Raw genomic sequence first — 16,159 nt, forward strand, 5'->3', positions numbered from 1 at the left:
GTTTTCCACGGTCGTCCTCTGCTTCTGTTTCCAACTACATTCGCCTCATAAATTTGTTTAACCGTTCTTTCTTCACTCATACGCTCCACATGTCCAAACCATCTCAACACATTATTGGAAAACCAACAGAATATTTCAGCGAAAATAACATGATGTGATAAAATACAAAAAAATAAAATTTCCAATTATAGGTTTGCACCCAAGTAATCTAAAAATAAAACAATTTAAATAAACTGTCATAAAAGTATAACTATATGGAACATTTCTTTATCAACTGGTCAAATAGATGAAGAAGAATATGGAAGTCTGGGCATTTACGGGGCTGACAACCGTCATAGGCTGGTTTAAGTGATCGCTTTACACTGTGTAACATTCACCAATTCTACCCATTATTGACAACCACACTACTCAAATTCTCGGAAGTTCTATATATATGAAACAATTTAGAAACCTTGTTCTTGAATCAATAGAACTTCACTAGAGACATCTATTGGTGAGATGTAAAGAAGCTTTTTTACTAAGCGGAAACTCTTATATTAGTATGTGAGATCCGAATCCTGGATTACATTCACACACATGAGAAACATGTTACACGTGTGTAAAGTGATCACTTAAACCAGCCTATGACGGTCGTCAGCCCCGTAAATGCTCAGACTTCCATATTCTTCTTCATCTTTGATGAGATGTCAAAAAATAATATGAATATAACTCCTGTAATTGGAGATAATCCAGATTTTGTGAACAAGTATTTGGACACACTCAAAATGTTGGTCAAATAGTCATCTACAATATTACTTTTAAACGTATTAAAAGAAACATTATAGATGCCTATTTCATTAGGCATTTCAGTGCACATATCGCTCACTCCTTTCAAGAACGTCATAAATTGAAAAACTTGATTTTTCAGGAGAACGTTTTTAAAGTTTAAAAATATAATACAATCTATTAAAAATAAATATCAAGCCACTTATTGAACTTTTTACTGTGCAACAGATCTTTTTAGGTAAAACTTGAAGGTTTTTCTCCATTTGAAACATATTTAGTATATTTAAAGAAATAATTAAACAATAACTTTTCTTCAAAATGCAAAAACAACACTTTCTGCCCTGTAGCGGGTAAATATTAAGTTAAAAATATGTCGCCTTTTCTGGGATATAGTACATTTTCTGGGCATTCCAAAAACATGCTCAACTGAAAATTGTCGATTTTTGATTTATGACGTTCTTGAAAGGAGTGAGCGATATGGCAGGCTCCATTTAAAAATGAATTTTGGTAGGACTTGGTGCGCATTTTAAGGATTTTAAATAAGTTTTTGTATCTGGTCTGTGCTCCCGGGACTCTAAAATTGATGAGTGATAAAAGTTCTGGGCAATCTACATAGTTATTTAAAATTTTATACAGAAAAATAAGGTCAGCATTGTTCCTGCGCGAACACTCCTCCTTACTAGCTTAATATTGCCCTGAAAAAAATCCCAAAGGATTTTATATTTTTTAATTATTATTTACACAAATATTTAAATTTCTTACTATTTCTGTGAGCCTAAGCGGCTCATTATTTGAAATAGGTATCAAATTGCGGTAGAGTGGGTTCGAACCGAGAAACTCTGACTCGAGAGTCCGCGACACTAACCACGGGACCACAACCCGACACATAATTATGCAAATTAAGTAGCGCCATCTGTAAAATTATTTAATTTCGTATGTCTGACGCATCATCCATATTCGGACTGCGAAATCGACGATATAGACAGCGAAATCGGCGATATTCACCCGGGGCGTTCGACGATATTCAAATCCAGACTGCGCAATCGGCGATATTCACATCGCGACAATAAACATGGCCGTTACCCTTGGACGAAGACCGCTGGATGTACAGGCAGCTGACGGTCGGATCCGACAGGAACTTGCGGATGCACTCCTGGTTGTGCTTGTCCTCCAGCGCCGCGTCCAGCGCCGGCGGGACGCGGTCATCCTCGGGCAGCAGCACGGTCGCCGCGCGGCGCAGGTAGCCGGCGAAGTCCGAAAACTCCACGACCGCCGCGGGCTCGGCCTCCGGGGCGGGCTCCGAGTCGAGCGAGTCGCCCATGGTGTTTAGATAAAGTCAAAATTTAAAGAAAAAGGCAGTTAGTTTTGCGGTGATTGAAGATTCGATGAATCTCTAGTGTGCGACAGACGTCAAATCACAGTTTTTGTCGACTGATGACGGATGTCTGATTTGGTGATGCTAGTGTGGAAAATACCCTATTTTTTAGGGTTGGGCATGTAAAATAACGATAAGCATATAAAGTACTTACCCAAAAACATTTGATTTTTTGAGAAGCATTATTTTAACAATTCTTCAAACCCTTATCCGCACCCAAATGGTGCAAAGGGCATTGCATATGTTTTTGCCTAGAATTTTCACTCATGAACTACATGAAATTATAGTTACTTTAAACATAAAGAGTAAACCCACTCACGAGTAGGTAAAGGCTTTAAAACATAAAAAGTTGAGGCCTGAGTAGGGTCATGATAAGCGGTGTTGCGTTAATCGTATCTAGATTTCAGAGTCACTTAGATGTAAGGTATTTAACAAAAAAAATACCTACGAATAAATAAAAGAATTAAATATATTTTTTTTATTAGGGTAGGTACTTCAGATAAAAAGATAACAAATCAGGTATGCCAATCACTAGTTGACGGCTGACTAATGCAATTTCATATTTCGTCTATGACATAAAGTGACTTTCCTGGGTAGGCGCTGTGTACTGCTTTATCGAGAAAATAAACAAATCGTGAATAATATGGCCAGTTTGAAGATCCCGCGGTTGATGAGAACAGCCAAGGCCCTCTGCGAGGCTTCCGCGAGATACAGCCACCCCGCTCTGGTCAGGTGAGCCCGAGTTGCGCAACCTAACCTCAAATTGCGAATGATGAAACAGACCGATCTGTTGTGACGGAGGCCCTAGATCACTCCTTTCAACAACGTCATTTATCAAAAATCGACAATTTTCAGCTGTGCATGTTTACGGAATGCCCAGAAAATGTACTATATCCCGGCGAAAGCGGCATATTTTAAACTTAATGTTTACCCGCTACAGGGCAGAAAGTGTTGTTTTTGCATTTTTAAGAAAAGGTATTGTTTAATTTTTTTTTTAAATATACTAAATATTTTTTAAAAAGAGAAAAAACATTCAGGTTTTAACTAAAAAAGTCTGTTGCACAGTAAAAAGTTCAATAAGTGGCTTGATATTTATTTTTAATACATTTTATTATATTTTTAAACATTAAAAACGATCTCCTGAAATATCAAGTCACTAGTATATTTAAAAAAATAATTAAACAATACCATTTCTTCAAAATGCAAAAGCAACACTTTCTGCCCTGTAGCGGGTAAATATTAAGTTAAAAATATGCCGCTTTTGCTGGGATATAGTACATTTTCTGGGCATTCCGAAAACAACTGAAAATTGTCAATTTTTTATAAAAAACGTAGTTGAAAGGAGTGAGCGATATTATTTATTGTAACTGCAGACAGTTGGTAGAGTTCCATATTGAATTATCGGGTGATATATTCAAAATTAAACACGCTTATTGGCTTGAATTCTACTTTTATTTACATATATCGCTCACTCCTTTCAAGAACGTCATAAATCAAAAAACTATATTTTTCAGGAGAACGTTTTTAAAGTTTAAAAATATAACACAATATATTAAAAATAAATATCAATCCACTTATTGAACTTTTTACTGTGCAACAGATCTTTTTAGGTAAAACCTGAAGGTTTTTTCTCCATTTGAAAAATGTTCAGTATATTTAAAAAATATATTAAACAATATCTTTTCTTCAAAATTCAAAAACAACACTTTCTGCCCTGTAGCGGGTAAATATTAAGTTAAAAATATGCCGCTTTTGCTGGGATATAGTACATTTTCTGGGCATTCCAAAAACATGCACAACTAAAAATTGATGATTTTTGATTTATGACGTTCTTGAAAGGAGTGAGCGATATATGATAATATGTGACGTGTTTCCTCTTGTTAAGACATTTTCAAACACCCTTAGTGTTTTATAATGTCTTAATAAGACTTACCGCAAATTAAATGCAGAAACAATAAATAAAATATAATAATAAATTTATTTACAACATTTTGAGTGTGTCCAAATACTTGTTCACAAAATCTGGATTATCTGCAATTACAGGAGTTATTTTTCATCTTATTTTTTGACATCTCAACAAAGATGAAGAAGAATATGGAAGTCTGGGCATTTATGGAGCTTACCAATAGATGTCTCTAGTGAAGTTCTAGTGATTCAAGAACGTTTTGAAATTGGTTCATATACCATATATATAGAACTTCCAAGAATTTGAGTAGTGTGGTTGTAAATAATGGATAGAATTGGTGAATGTTACACGTGTGTAAAGGAATCACTTAAACCAGCCTATGACGGTCGTCAGCCCCGTAAATGCCCAGACTTCCATATTCTTCTTCATCTTTGATGAGATGTCAAAAAAGAAAATAAATTGATTGTTTTTAAATAATAGAATATTGTAAATAATTTTTTTTTTAATATTATTTTTTGACATCTCATCAAAGATGAAGAAGAATATTGAAGTCTGGGCATTTACGGGGCTGACGACCGTCATAGGCTGGTTTAGTGATCGCTTTACACACGTGTAACATTCACTAATTCTACCCATTATTGACAACCACACTACTCAAATTCTTGGAAGTTCTATATATATATATGTGAAACAATTTGAAACATTATTATTGAATCACTAGGACTTCACTAGAGACATCTATTGGTGAGATGAAAAGAAGCTTTTTACTGAGCAGAAACTCTTTTATTTGTATGCGACGTCCGAATCCTGGATTATAATCACACACATGAGAAACGCCAGAAAATACCATTTTCATTTTTATTATTTAAGCTTATAATTTGACCAGATAATTTATTTTATGTCAAAAATAATGTGAAAATAACTCCTGTAATTGGAGATAATCCAGATTTTGTGAACAAGTATTTGGACACACTCAAAATGTTATAAATAAATTGTCTGGTCAAATTATAAGCTTAAGTAATAAAAATGAAAATGGTATTTTCTGGCGTTTCTCATGTGTGTGATTATAATCCAGGATTCGGACCTCACATACTAATATAAGAGTTTCTGCTTAGTAAAGAGCTTCTTTACATCTCACCAATAGATGTCTCTAGTGAAGTTCTACTGATTCAAGAACAAGGTTTCTAAATTGGTTCATATATATAGAACTTCCAAGAATTTGAGTAGTGTGATTGTCCATTATGGGTAGAATTGGTGAATGTTACGCGCGTGTAAAGTGATCACTTAAACCAGCCTATGACGGTCGTCAGCCCCGTGAATGCCTATACTTCCATATTCTTCTTTGATAAGATGTCAAAAAATAATATTAATCACACACACACGAGAAATGCCAGAAAATACCATTTTCATTTTTATTATTTTAAATTTTATACTTTTTGTTTGTCTATAACTTGATTTTAGGAGTCCGCCAGTTGGGAGTTCTCGCTCCGTGCTCTCCATACGACGTTTTGCTTCCGAGGAGGTGAAAGAGAAGGCGGAAGGCGAAATGGAAGATGCCAAAAGATGCCAACCAGAAATTGAATCGTTAAATAAGGACCTGGAAGAATACAAGGAAAAATCCAAAGAATTCGAGGTCAACGCTCTCCTTAAACTAACTAACAAACTAGCTAACCATCACGCCGCTTCCCTGCAGAGATAATAGAACGCCACACCACTTTGTCTTTGCAAACACTCTTCGCCTCTTCCACGTTCACGCATCTCCTCATATTACATACCCGCCGATTATTACTCGACTCCTGACCCGGCCGATTTCGAGTATTTGACTTACCTGATCGTGCCAAGTTCAATTTCAATTTATTCAACAAAAAAATAATATATACATAACAAACAATATTCCAGGCGTATATATTAAAAGTAAGCAAGAAGACTTAAAGGTGTAGAAGAATCCCGCTTCGGAAAACTCCTTAGGACACATGAAACAGATCAATATCCAATGTGATATTGTTCAACATAGCGGTAGCTCTTCCTACAGGCATAACCATCGGCAGGTTAGTCCTGTGTATAGGAATGTGAAACAATCTATGCCGACGCTGTCTTAGGTAACTATCGGGAACATACAGACCGATGCTCCGGATAATTTCAGGATTATCCATCATACCGCGCAACAATCGATAAAAATGCGTTATCAAATACACATTCCTTCTAGTCTCTCAAGTTTTCCCCTGTCTTCCTCTGCTTCTTTTTCCGACTACATTCACCTCATAAATCTGTTTAACCGTTCTCTCCTCGCTCGTACGTTGTGCAACCATGTCATTTTTATGAGAGATTGGTAAGCAAAGGGCTATTGAGAGCTGTCCCACCGCATGCCCAGACCTGATACAGAAGCATCTAGGCTTCCTGACAGATCTGCTCTTGCTAAGCATTTTTTTTTAAACTTATTTGCTAATTTATTGAAAATGTGAAACGATATATAATCGTATCCCGATTTTACTGTGAATTTACATTTAAAAGCTTTCAATATACCTGTCACTGCCAATCTAAATAAATACAAGGCTGTAAGTCCATCGCCAAATTTTCTAGAAGTACCCCGGTGTAGGCAGTGAAAGGGATTAGTGTTTATTTCAATTAGTCATAGGTTAGTAATTAGGTAGTATCTTACATCACACAGCCCGCCTTCGTAGTGCAATGGTCAGCACGCTCGACTACCATACTGGAGGTTCCGGGTTCGACTCCCAGGGGGGGTCAAATAAATATTAGTGATTTTTTCACTGTAATATTTATTCAATATTACCCTGGACTGGTACCTGAAGCGGAGGGCTGATCACCTTTCCTTCATGTGTTAATGATTAAGATAAAACTGCGTTTATATGATGCAGTGCCCTATGCACCATAGGGTGCGGATAAGGGTTTGAATTGAATGAATCATACATGATAAAACTAGTGAAGGACATTGGTAACATAAACCAAGCTAGGACACAAAATGCCGAACTCTCTTCTAGTGGAACGGGAGGCCTGCTGAGGACAGTCGGCAGTCCGCCTTCTCCTGAGGAGTGCAACGTGGTTTCCTCCCAGCAATGAGCAAATGCTGACAAGTTCCCGACTGGCCCACACTAGATTATCCCTCCTGTTCCCAACACAGATTCAAATAAAAACATATTTAATTAGCTAGAAGAAACACAAATCCACTAAATGATCTATAAACTTTGTACATAATATGCAAGGTAGATAATAAATGCAATTACCATCTAAAAGAAAGAAAAAAAAAAGTTCAATTCGTCAGCTAGATCCGATTCAGACTCGTCGTTGGCCGGTACACAGACGCCCACAACCCCTGCCAGCACTTGCGGCCCGCGGAGCCTTTCGCATATTTTTTCTTCAAGTGTACATAAAACCACCAAAGGAACAATTCACCGTGCGTAGTTCGTATCATATCCCACATATGGATATATTTCACTATCCTGACTATTTCAAGAGCCTTATAATGGCGTCGAGTAGTGAAGACGATGGACCAAAGAAGTGAAGAGTAACAGACGAACTGACAAGTTTTCTGATTATTTTTTGTATTGCTTAACTCATTTAACCTTTTAACCGCGTTAACTTTGTTCCTGAGAGACGCCCGTGCGCGGCGGTATTTCGCCGTTTTTCAAATGATTACTTTTATCATGTATTTAGTTAAGAAACGATTTATTTTCCGAAACAAAAACGTTCAATGGGATTCATTGTGCCTTTTTGGTACTCTATAATACACGTGTGTCACATTATTCTTGAAATATATCGTAATATAAACAAATAAGATTGTAACTTAAATAAATCAAAGCACGCATCGTGTGTCACTCTTACCCACTGGCGATGCGTAGCGTCGAGAGTGAGACAGATATAGGGCATGATTATGGCACGGACTAATCACCGACCGCAAGAAAAATCAGGGATCTGTTCTTTTATTTATCCTCGGATGTTACAAATTATTAGTCAGATATTTCAACAGATGTCATAAGGCCGAGGATTGACGTATTATTTTATCCAAAGTTCCACACCATGAAAAAATCCCTCCAAGTTGAACTGAGGTTGGAAACTTGGAGCAAAGTAAAGACACATACGCTTATGTCAGCCGCGTACGGGGAATGTTTTGTGAAAACACATACGGTTATGCGAGCCGCGTGGATCCGGTTAGTAAATTTGAGTGATTCTCATTGGAAGGGACAAGGTAGAAAGTGATTTGATTAAAGTCCAGGTGTAATTATTTTATTGTAAAACCTTTATACTGTAAATTATTATTGTATGTAATGTATATAATCTAATAATTAAAAAAAAATAACAATCAAATAATAATAAAAAATAAAATATATTAATAGATTGAAACCAATATTTTTAGCTTTTCCGCTTTATTTTTATTTGACCAGCGACCGGGTTTCGTCGTTACCGGCATCATCAGACTGGTGGGAGGCTATACAAACTGTTATGTTATATATAAAATAAGGCAGGAGTTGATAACCATGATTTGATATAATTTTGTTGAGAAATTAATTTAATTTGAGTGAATTTAAGTATTGTATGATATTGATCAAGCAAATCTCGGTCACAACTGTCGTCGAGAAAAGGCGATTCAGTCCGCTTGGCCGTGCACTCCGCATGCCTCCCGAGAGCCGCCATCAAGCTCGCCTCCTTTACAGGGCATCAGGCTCCCGACCACTGCTGACAATTCGTCGGCAGTTCTCGTCAGAACTTCGGGATGCATTCCTGACTTGGGAGGAGGCAAACAGAAAAGCCGGGAGACAGTTTGCGGACTCCGTATGCTCCACCTAGGGATATATGGTTTATGATTTTAATAATATGTTTTATAAAGGTTTTTTTTGTATTGAGAGCACGATTTTATATAAAGTTATAATAGATTTGCATTTTTTTGTTAATGAATTTAAATTATGTAACGAAGTATCAGGAACTGCTGGTTGACGGCTCCTTCCGAAGTTCTCGGAAATGTAAATTTCCCGGCAGTCATTTCTTATCGACAAGACATTAACGTCGGTAATGACGAATGTCGGCAACCACCAAACCCGGTCGCTGGTCAAATAAAAATAAAGTAAAAAAGCCAAAAATATTGGTTTCAATCTAATAATATATTAACACATTAGTTACGGCAATGTTTCGATAAAACTGTATCTTGAGGCGGGCGACATTAGACAGCTGTCCGGAAATATAAAATATGTCAGTGAACTTCATATTTTGAACTTGAGGTTGAACTCGAAAACAATACAAAAACGGTTAAATGGTCTCTAACGTCTCAAAATAAAATCACGTTAGTCCACAAATCACAAAAGTAAAAAAACATGTTAAAAACACTAATCAAATATTAGAAAATAACAACACAGTTTAACAACCGCCGAAAACTCTAAATCTGCCAATAAAAAATGATTTACGGGCTTTCCCCACACGCGTTTATTGCTTTGTAAGTACCAACTGCCGACTTAAGTAAAGGACAATGATCTTTGTATTTTATTTGTCTGTATCCATTGTTTAAAGTTAATTTGTAACATTTTCTTCGAAACAGATCACGACCATTAGCCATGTTTTGAACCAGTAAATATCAGTATTATTTTTTATACAACGACATCTATCCACTACACAACAAAAGCAAAAAGGCCAAGAGATTAGAAGTTTATGACGTGTTTTTTGTATACTAAATTGAAGGTAGCCGAAATGCACAAAAATGTGCACCCCGCCACCACACAAGGTTTCTGAAACGCACAAATATGTGCACACCGTACACAGTGTGTTAAAATGCAATTCCATCACCAAGTGTCAGTGGATAATATAAATCTATTAAAAAATAAAATGTTAGTACTTTGGCTCAACACAGGCCATGCCTAAAGAGCCGTAATACATATAGTAAAAACAGGAGAAAGTGACCAACTGACAAAATGTAAAATGTTCAGGAGGGCCATTTAAGTCACTTTTGCTCGGCAACAAAATAAACACCAATGCAGTTAGTCATTTTTAACAAGTCAATATATTATACTTCCAAGTTTGAAATCCTTTGGGATATTTTCAGGGCAATATTAAGCTAGTAAGATATCACATAGTCAATGATCACGTTTTTGTAAAAAATGCACTAGTTCACTTTCTCCTGTATGACTACGATATGTATCTAACAAGTCAATATATTATACCTCCAAGTTTGAAATCCTTTGGGATGTTTTCAGGGCAATATGTATTAAGCTAGTAAGATATCAAATAGTCAATGATCACGCTTTTGTAAAAAATGCACTATTTCACTTTCTCCTGTATGACTACGATATGTATCTAACAAGTCAATATACTATACCTCCAAGTTTGAAATCCTTTGGGATATTTTCAGGGCAATATTAAGCTAGTAAGATATCAAATAGTCAATGATCACGCTTTTGTAAAAAATGCACTATTTCACTTTCTCCTGTATGACTACGATATGTATCTAACAAGTCAATATATTATACCTCCAAGTTTGAAATCCTTTGGGATGTTTTCAGGGCAATATGTATTAAGCTAGTAAGATATCAAATAGTCAATGAACAGGCTTTTTTCTCCTGTATGACTACGATATGTCTACGAAATAAATAAATAAGTAGACTCCGCGGCATACCGACTAATCTGCACCGTACAGCGTGTGGAGAGCAAGTAGTCTGGCGGTAACCCAGCCCTGGTCGGCTTGCAGGACAAGTACAAGCGGGCGCTCGCCGACGGGGAGAACTTGAGGAAGCGGATGGCCCGGCAGGTGGAGGACGCCAAGGTGTTCAGCATCCAGGGCTTCTGCAAGGACCTGCTGGCCGTGGCGGACACGCTGGCCATCGCGACCACCTGCGTGCCCAAGGATCAGGTCGGAGCTCCCATCGTTCGTTTATTTTATCCGTGGTAACTGCAGACAGTTGGTACAATTCCGTATCCAGCTGTCGGGTAATATATCCAAAATTAAACACGGTTTATTTGGTTGAATTCTACATTTATTTATGTATATGTTAATACGCGACGCCTTTCCTCTTCTCAGGACATTATCAAACACACTATTCTAATTGGTGAGTGGATGGCGTGTTTCATTCGAGCTAGGAGGTGGTTTGTTGGGTAACATATCCAAAATTAAACAAGATTTATTGGATTGAATTCTACATTTATATATGTATATTTTAATAAGTGACGCGTTGTGTCTTAATCAAACGCGTGTTTGATAATGTCCTAAGAAGAGGAAACGCGTCACGTATTAACATATACATAAATAGGTGTAGAGTTCAACCAAATAAACCGTGTTTAATTTAGGATATTAGCCAGCAATTCATTTATTTATTTAATTTATTTTACTCACATAAGTGCCCGGAGGGCTTTTGCGAGTAAAATTCAAGTGGCGAAAATACCATAGCCATCAACAATTAGAGCCGCCAATAATTTAGCAATGTTAAAATAAGTCCATCGTTTCTGTAACGTCATTTGTTACCAACTTACGAGAACGGCGTTTTTACGAAGGCTTATTTTGCAAAAGAAAATGGTGAGTGAAAGTGATATTTATTGTAACTGCAGACAGTTGGTAGAATTGCATATTGAATTGTTGGGTAATATATCCAAAATTGAACAAGGTTTATTGGATTGGTATTCTACATTTATTTATGTATATGTTAATACGTAACGCGTTTCGTCTTCTTAAGGCATTATCAAACACTCTAGAGTGTTTGATAATGTCTTAATAAGACGAAACGCGTCACGTATTAACATATTTTTTGAAAGCGGTCCAGCTGCCCAGATCCGATACAGAATCATCTAGGCTTCCTGAAAGGATTTTTTTTGGACTAATTTGCTAGTTTATTGAAAATGTGAAACGATATAAAATTGTATCCCGATTTTACTGTGAATTTTCATTTAAAAGCTTTCAATATACCTGTCACTGCCAATCTAAATAAATACAAGACTGTAAGTCTAGCACCAAACTTTCTAGAAGTATTAACATATACGTACATAAATGTAGAATTCAAATCCAATAAACCTCGTTTAATTTAGGATATATTGTATTGTACCCGACGGTGAAAATGTGATTATATCGGCCGCTATAAACGCCGCGCGAGCCTTGCACAATCCTTTATCGGCTGAGTACGTTAAATTAGATATTCCCGCCGTCTGGCGAAAGCCCATTGCATCTTGTTGTCATCAGATTTCAGAGGGGAACGCGCATCTCAAGAGCTTGCTGGACGGCCTCACCCTCACGGAGGCCCAGCTCGGCCAGGTGTTCCGCCGGCACGGCTTGGAGGTGGTGAACCCGCTCAAGGAGAAGTTCGACCCCAACCTGCATGAAGCCCTATTCGTCCAGGTATGCAGAAATGCTAATTACGAATACAGCGAAACCTCTGTCTATCGTTCCTCGAATAATCGTTTTCCCGGACGTGTCGTTTATTTCTTCTATCCCGACTTAATTTCATACTAAAGTGAACTGCATCGATCGTTTCTCTATCACCATTCACCGCATTTATCGTTCGAATTAAGCTGCATATTCGATACATTTTGTCTGTTTTTTTTTACATTATTTCCAATTTTCTTACATTCAACGGCAACGTATGGGATAGAAACTATGGAAAGCTCGTGTAACCGATACCAGGAGAGGTCGATATTGATGAAAAGGAGCCGCTGCCTGTACCTGCATCTCCAGAAGCGTGCACACTCTTTGAAAGAAAACTTTCTACAACGCACATTCAATAACCGACGCTGAAAAAAATACTATTGGCAAAGCCGAAAATACACTATTGGCTTACGAAAATAAAACAGTTAAAAAACAAAAGTATTTTTTAAAATCTATTCAGGTTTGTATTTTTTTTTAAATAAATATATTTGCATCTGAAACATGTATTCTTCTTAGGATTTTAGCCTACGAATGGTTATGCAGATTGGGAGGACGGTATCTTTACTCGGTCGTATCTACTTGCGTATTGACCTCTTAATCCCGCATTCATTGTTTTCCCGCATTCGTAGTTTATTTTAATAGGTCCCTTTAAAAATGCTAGGTAGAGGTTTCACTGTATAACGCTTATTTATTTATAGGTTATCGCAAAAACGGAGTCCTGGTTCCAACTCTAATGTATGGAAGTGAAACGTGGAGCTGGCAAAAGAAGGATGAAAGCAGACTGAATGCAGACGAAATGCGATCTCTCAGAAGAATGGGCGACAAAACGATGTATGATAGATGTGCGAATAGTGAAATAAGGAAGGAATGCAAAGCTGAGATAAGCATTATCGACAAAATTAAGAAAGGTGTGTTGAGATGGTTCGGACACGTAGAACGAACGAGTGAGGAAAGAACGGTTAAACAAATTTATGAGGCAAATGTAGTTGGAAAAAGAAGCAGAGGAAGACCGAGAAAAACCTGGCACAACCAGGTATGTCAAATACTTGAAAGCGGCCGGGTCAGGGGTCGAAATAATCGTCGGGTATGTATGAGGAGATGCGTGAGTGTGGAAGAGGCGAAGAATGTTTGCAAAGCCAGAGTGGTGTATGGCGTTCTATTCCTCTGCCTAAGTCTGCGGAGAAGCGGCATGATGGTTAGTTAGTTAGTTCACTCGTTTTTTACTACTTGAGCATTGTCCGCCTCCGTAGTGTAATAGTCACCACGCTCGGCTACCATTCTGGAGGTCCCGGGTTCCATTCCCAGGGGGGGTCAAATAAACACAAGTGATCTTTTCACTCTGATATGTATTCAATATTACCCTGAAGCGGATTCGTGTTAACGATCAAGATAACACTGTTTATATAATGCAGCGCCCTATGCACCATTGGGGTGCGGAAAAGGGTTTGAATGAAATGAAAAAAAATAAATGTAGAATTCAATCCAATAAACCTTCAACCAATTCAATATGGAATTCTACCAACTGTCTGCAGTTACAGTAGATTAGGAGGTGGAGTTTGAGAATAACGATGTATGTTAGACATGTTCTTGGAGAGGAATTCACACTGCATTATACGCAGTGTCATCTTGATCGTTAACACACGAAGGACAGTTGATACATCAGCCAACAATCCACCTCCTAACTTACACGAACGAGACACGCCATCCACTGCACCGCTGTTGTTGCTTCGGCAGGAGGTGCAAGGCGCGGAGCCCGGCACGGTGGTCGTGGTCAGCAAGGTAGGCTACAAGCTGCAGGAGCGGTGCGTGCGGCCGGCCCTGGTGGGCGTCGCCAAGTGACGGGAGCCGGCGCGGCCAGCTACGGCAGTCACGGCGTGCACCCGCGAGGCCGCCACGCCCGAACCCGGCCAGCTCCGCATAGCAACCAACTAAACTAACTAACACACTTTCTCATCATCTCATCAAAGATGGAGAAGAATATGGAAGTCTGGGCACTTACGGGGCTGACGACCGTCATAGGCTGGTTTAAGTGATCTCACCAATAGATGTCTCTAGTGAAGTTCTAGTGATTCAAGAACAAGGTTTCTAAATTGGTTCATATATATTGAACTTCCGAGAATTTGAGTAGTGTGGTTGTCAATAATGGGTAGAATTGGTGAACCAGACTATTCGTCAGCCCCGTAAATGCCCAAACATCCATATTCTTCTTCATCTTTGATGAGACGCTAAAAAATTATGTGAAAATAACTCCTGTAATTGGAGATAATCCAGATTTTGTGAACAAGCATTTGAACACACTCAAAATGTTGCAAATACTTGTTCACAAATCTGGATTATCTCCATGTATAGGAGTTATTTTACATCTCAACATATATGAAGATGAATATGGAATTTATTGATTTGACGTTTAATTTTTAGAACTGCATTTTAATTCATGTACTAATTGTTATATCAAACACAGATTATTAGAGTCTACTAAGTTGTATTTTATTAACAAAAAACACATAAAAATTCATATTGCGACAACTGTTTCGCCTAGTTATGGCATTTTCAAACGAATGTGAAGATTAAATGGACTGACGGTCCTTAAATAGCTATACAATTCTATCTGGGCATTTACAGGGCTTACGACCATCATAAAGTTTCAAAATTGGATCATGTATAATTTACGAGAATTTGAGTAGTGTGGTTGTCAATCGTGGGTAGAATTGGTGAATGTTACACGTGTGTAAAGTGATCACTATGATGGTCGCGAGCCCCGTAAATGCCCAGACTTCCATATTCTTCTTCATCTATGTTGAGATGTCAATAATAGGTAGTAATTGATGGACGATTCTGCGATCCGTCGATGTATGTTAGCAACTCTGGCAGGGATTGCGTCGGAAACGTGGAATCAAGTGTTAACAGATTCTAAAATTCAGAATTTTCGACTTTTGTAACTGCCGATTTGAAAGTGGAGCAAGCCGGTTTTGAGAGTCAACGCCTCGGACAACTTGTTTCGGCCCATTCCTTGCGGCTAGCTGTTATAGAACAATTTTTATTTAATTTTTAATAATAAATAATTTAATGTTTGAAATGTTGTTTTATTTTTTTTACTTTATAATTAAAATGTTGCTTTGTTTTAAAATCACTATAAATATTTTATTATGACTGTAACCGACGCCGGTTACGGGCGATGACACAAAAGAAAATTACGTTTTAAATATTGATAATATTGAGAAAATATAATCCCTGTTGGGTAATACTTATACCCAAAATTAGACACGATTATTGGATTGAATTCTACTTTTGTTTACACATATCGCTCACTCCTTTCAAGAACGTCATAAATCAAAAAACTTGATTTTTCAGGAGAACGTTTTTAAAGATTTAAAATATAACACAATGTTTTAAAAATAAATATCAAGCCACTTTTTGAACTTTTTACTTTTTACTTTTTACTTTTTTTTTTTTTTTTTGATCTTTTTAGGTAAAGGTCCATTTGAAAAATATTTAGTATATTTAAAAAAAATAATTAAACAATGGCTTTTCTTCAAAATGCAAAAACAACACTTTCTGCCCTGTAGCGGGTAAATATTAAGTTTGAAATATGCCTCTTTTGCTAGGATATAGTACATTTTCTGGGCATTCTGAAAACATGCACAACTGAAAATTGACAAATTTCGATTTATGACCTTCTTGAAAGGAGTGAGCGATATATGATAACATGACGCGTTTCCTCTTATTAAGACATTATCAAGCCGAGGTCGGACATGCGCTAGCG

General features: G+C 37.3%; 2 protein-coding genes across 2 annotated transcripts in view; one reads left to right on the plus strand and one right to left on the minus strand.

The window, feature by feature from the left end:
- Dhc64C (dynein heavy chain, cytoplasmic) overlaps positions 1-2,186 on the minus strand; it is a 115,042-nt gene extending 112,856 nt beyond the window's left edge. The window contains exon 1 of the mRNA XM_088275781.1: positions 1,849-2,186. Coding sequence (XP_088131907.1) covers positions 1,849-2,086 — 238 coding nt within the window. The 5' untranslated portion in view covers positions 2,087-2,186. The remainder of the gene's footprint in view (positions 1-1,848) is intronic.
- Positions 2,187-2,691: 505 nt separating this feature from the next.
- Roe1 (grpE protein homolog, mitochondrial Roe1) lies at positions 2,692-16,078 on the plus strand. Its single transcript, XM_088275782.1, has 5 exons — positions 2,692-2,872; positions 5,508-5,679; positions 10,735-10,896; positions 12,214-12,369; positions 14,131-16,078. Exons 1-5 carry the CDS (start codon positions 2,784-2,786, stop codon positions 14,233-14,235), a joined length of 684 nt encoding a protein of 227 aa, XP_088131908.1. The 5' UTR covers positions 2,692-2,783; the 3' UTR covers positions 14,236-16,078.
- The last annotated feature ends 81 nt before the right edge of the window (positions 16,079-16,159 follow it).

The sequence above is a fragment of the Brachycentrus maculatus genome, unplaced genomic scaffold (assembly GCF_059751285.1).
Source record: "Brachycentrus maculatus isolate JH-2025_06_01 unplaced genomic scaffold, ASM5975128v1 h1tg000987l, whole genome shotgun sequence".
In the NCBI taxonomy this organism is placed as follows: Eukaryota; Metazoa; Arthropoda; class Insecta; order Trichoptera; family Brachycentridae; genus Brachycentrus; species Brachycentrus maculatus.

What these genes read in the sequence shown, in the direction of transcription:
- Roe1 (XM_088275782.1), top strand. Translation starts at nt 2,784, where the DNA reads ATGGCCAGTTTGAAGATCCCGCGGTTGATGAGAACAGCCAAGGCCCTC. An exon ending in AGCCACCCCGCTCTGGTCAG is followed by an intron (nt 2,873 to 5,507) that starts GTGAGCCCGAGT and finishes ACTTGATTTTAG; the next exon opens with GAGTCCGCCAGTTGGGAGTT. An exon ending in ATGAAGCCCTATTCGTCCAG is followed by an intron (nt 12,370 to 14,130) that starts GTATGCAGAAAT and finishes TTGCTTCGGCAG; the next exon opens with GAGGTGCAAGGCGCGGAGCC.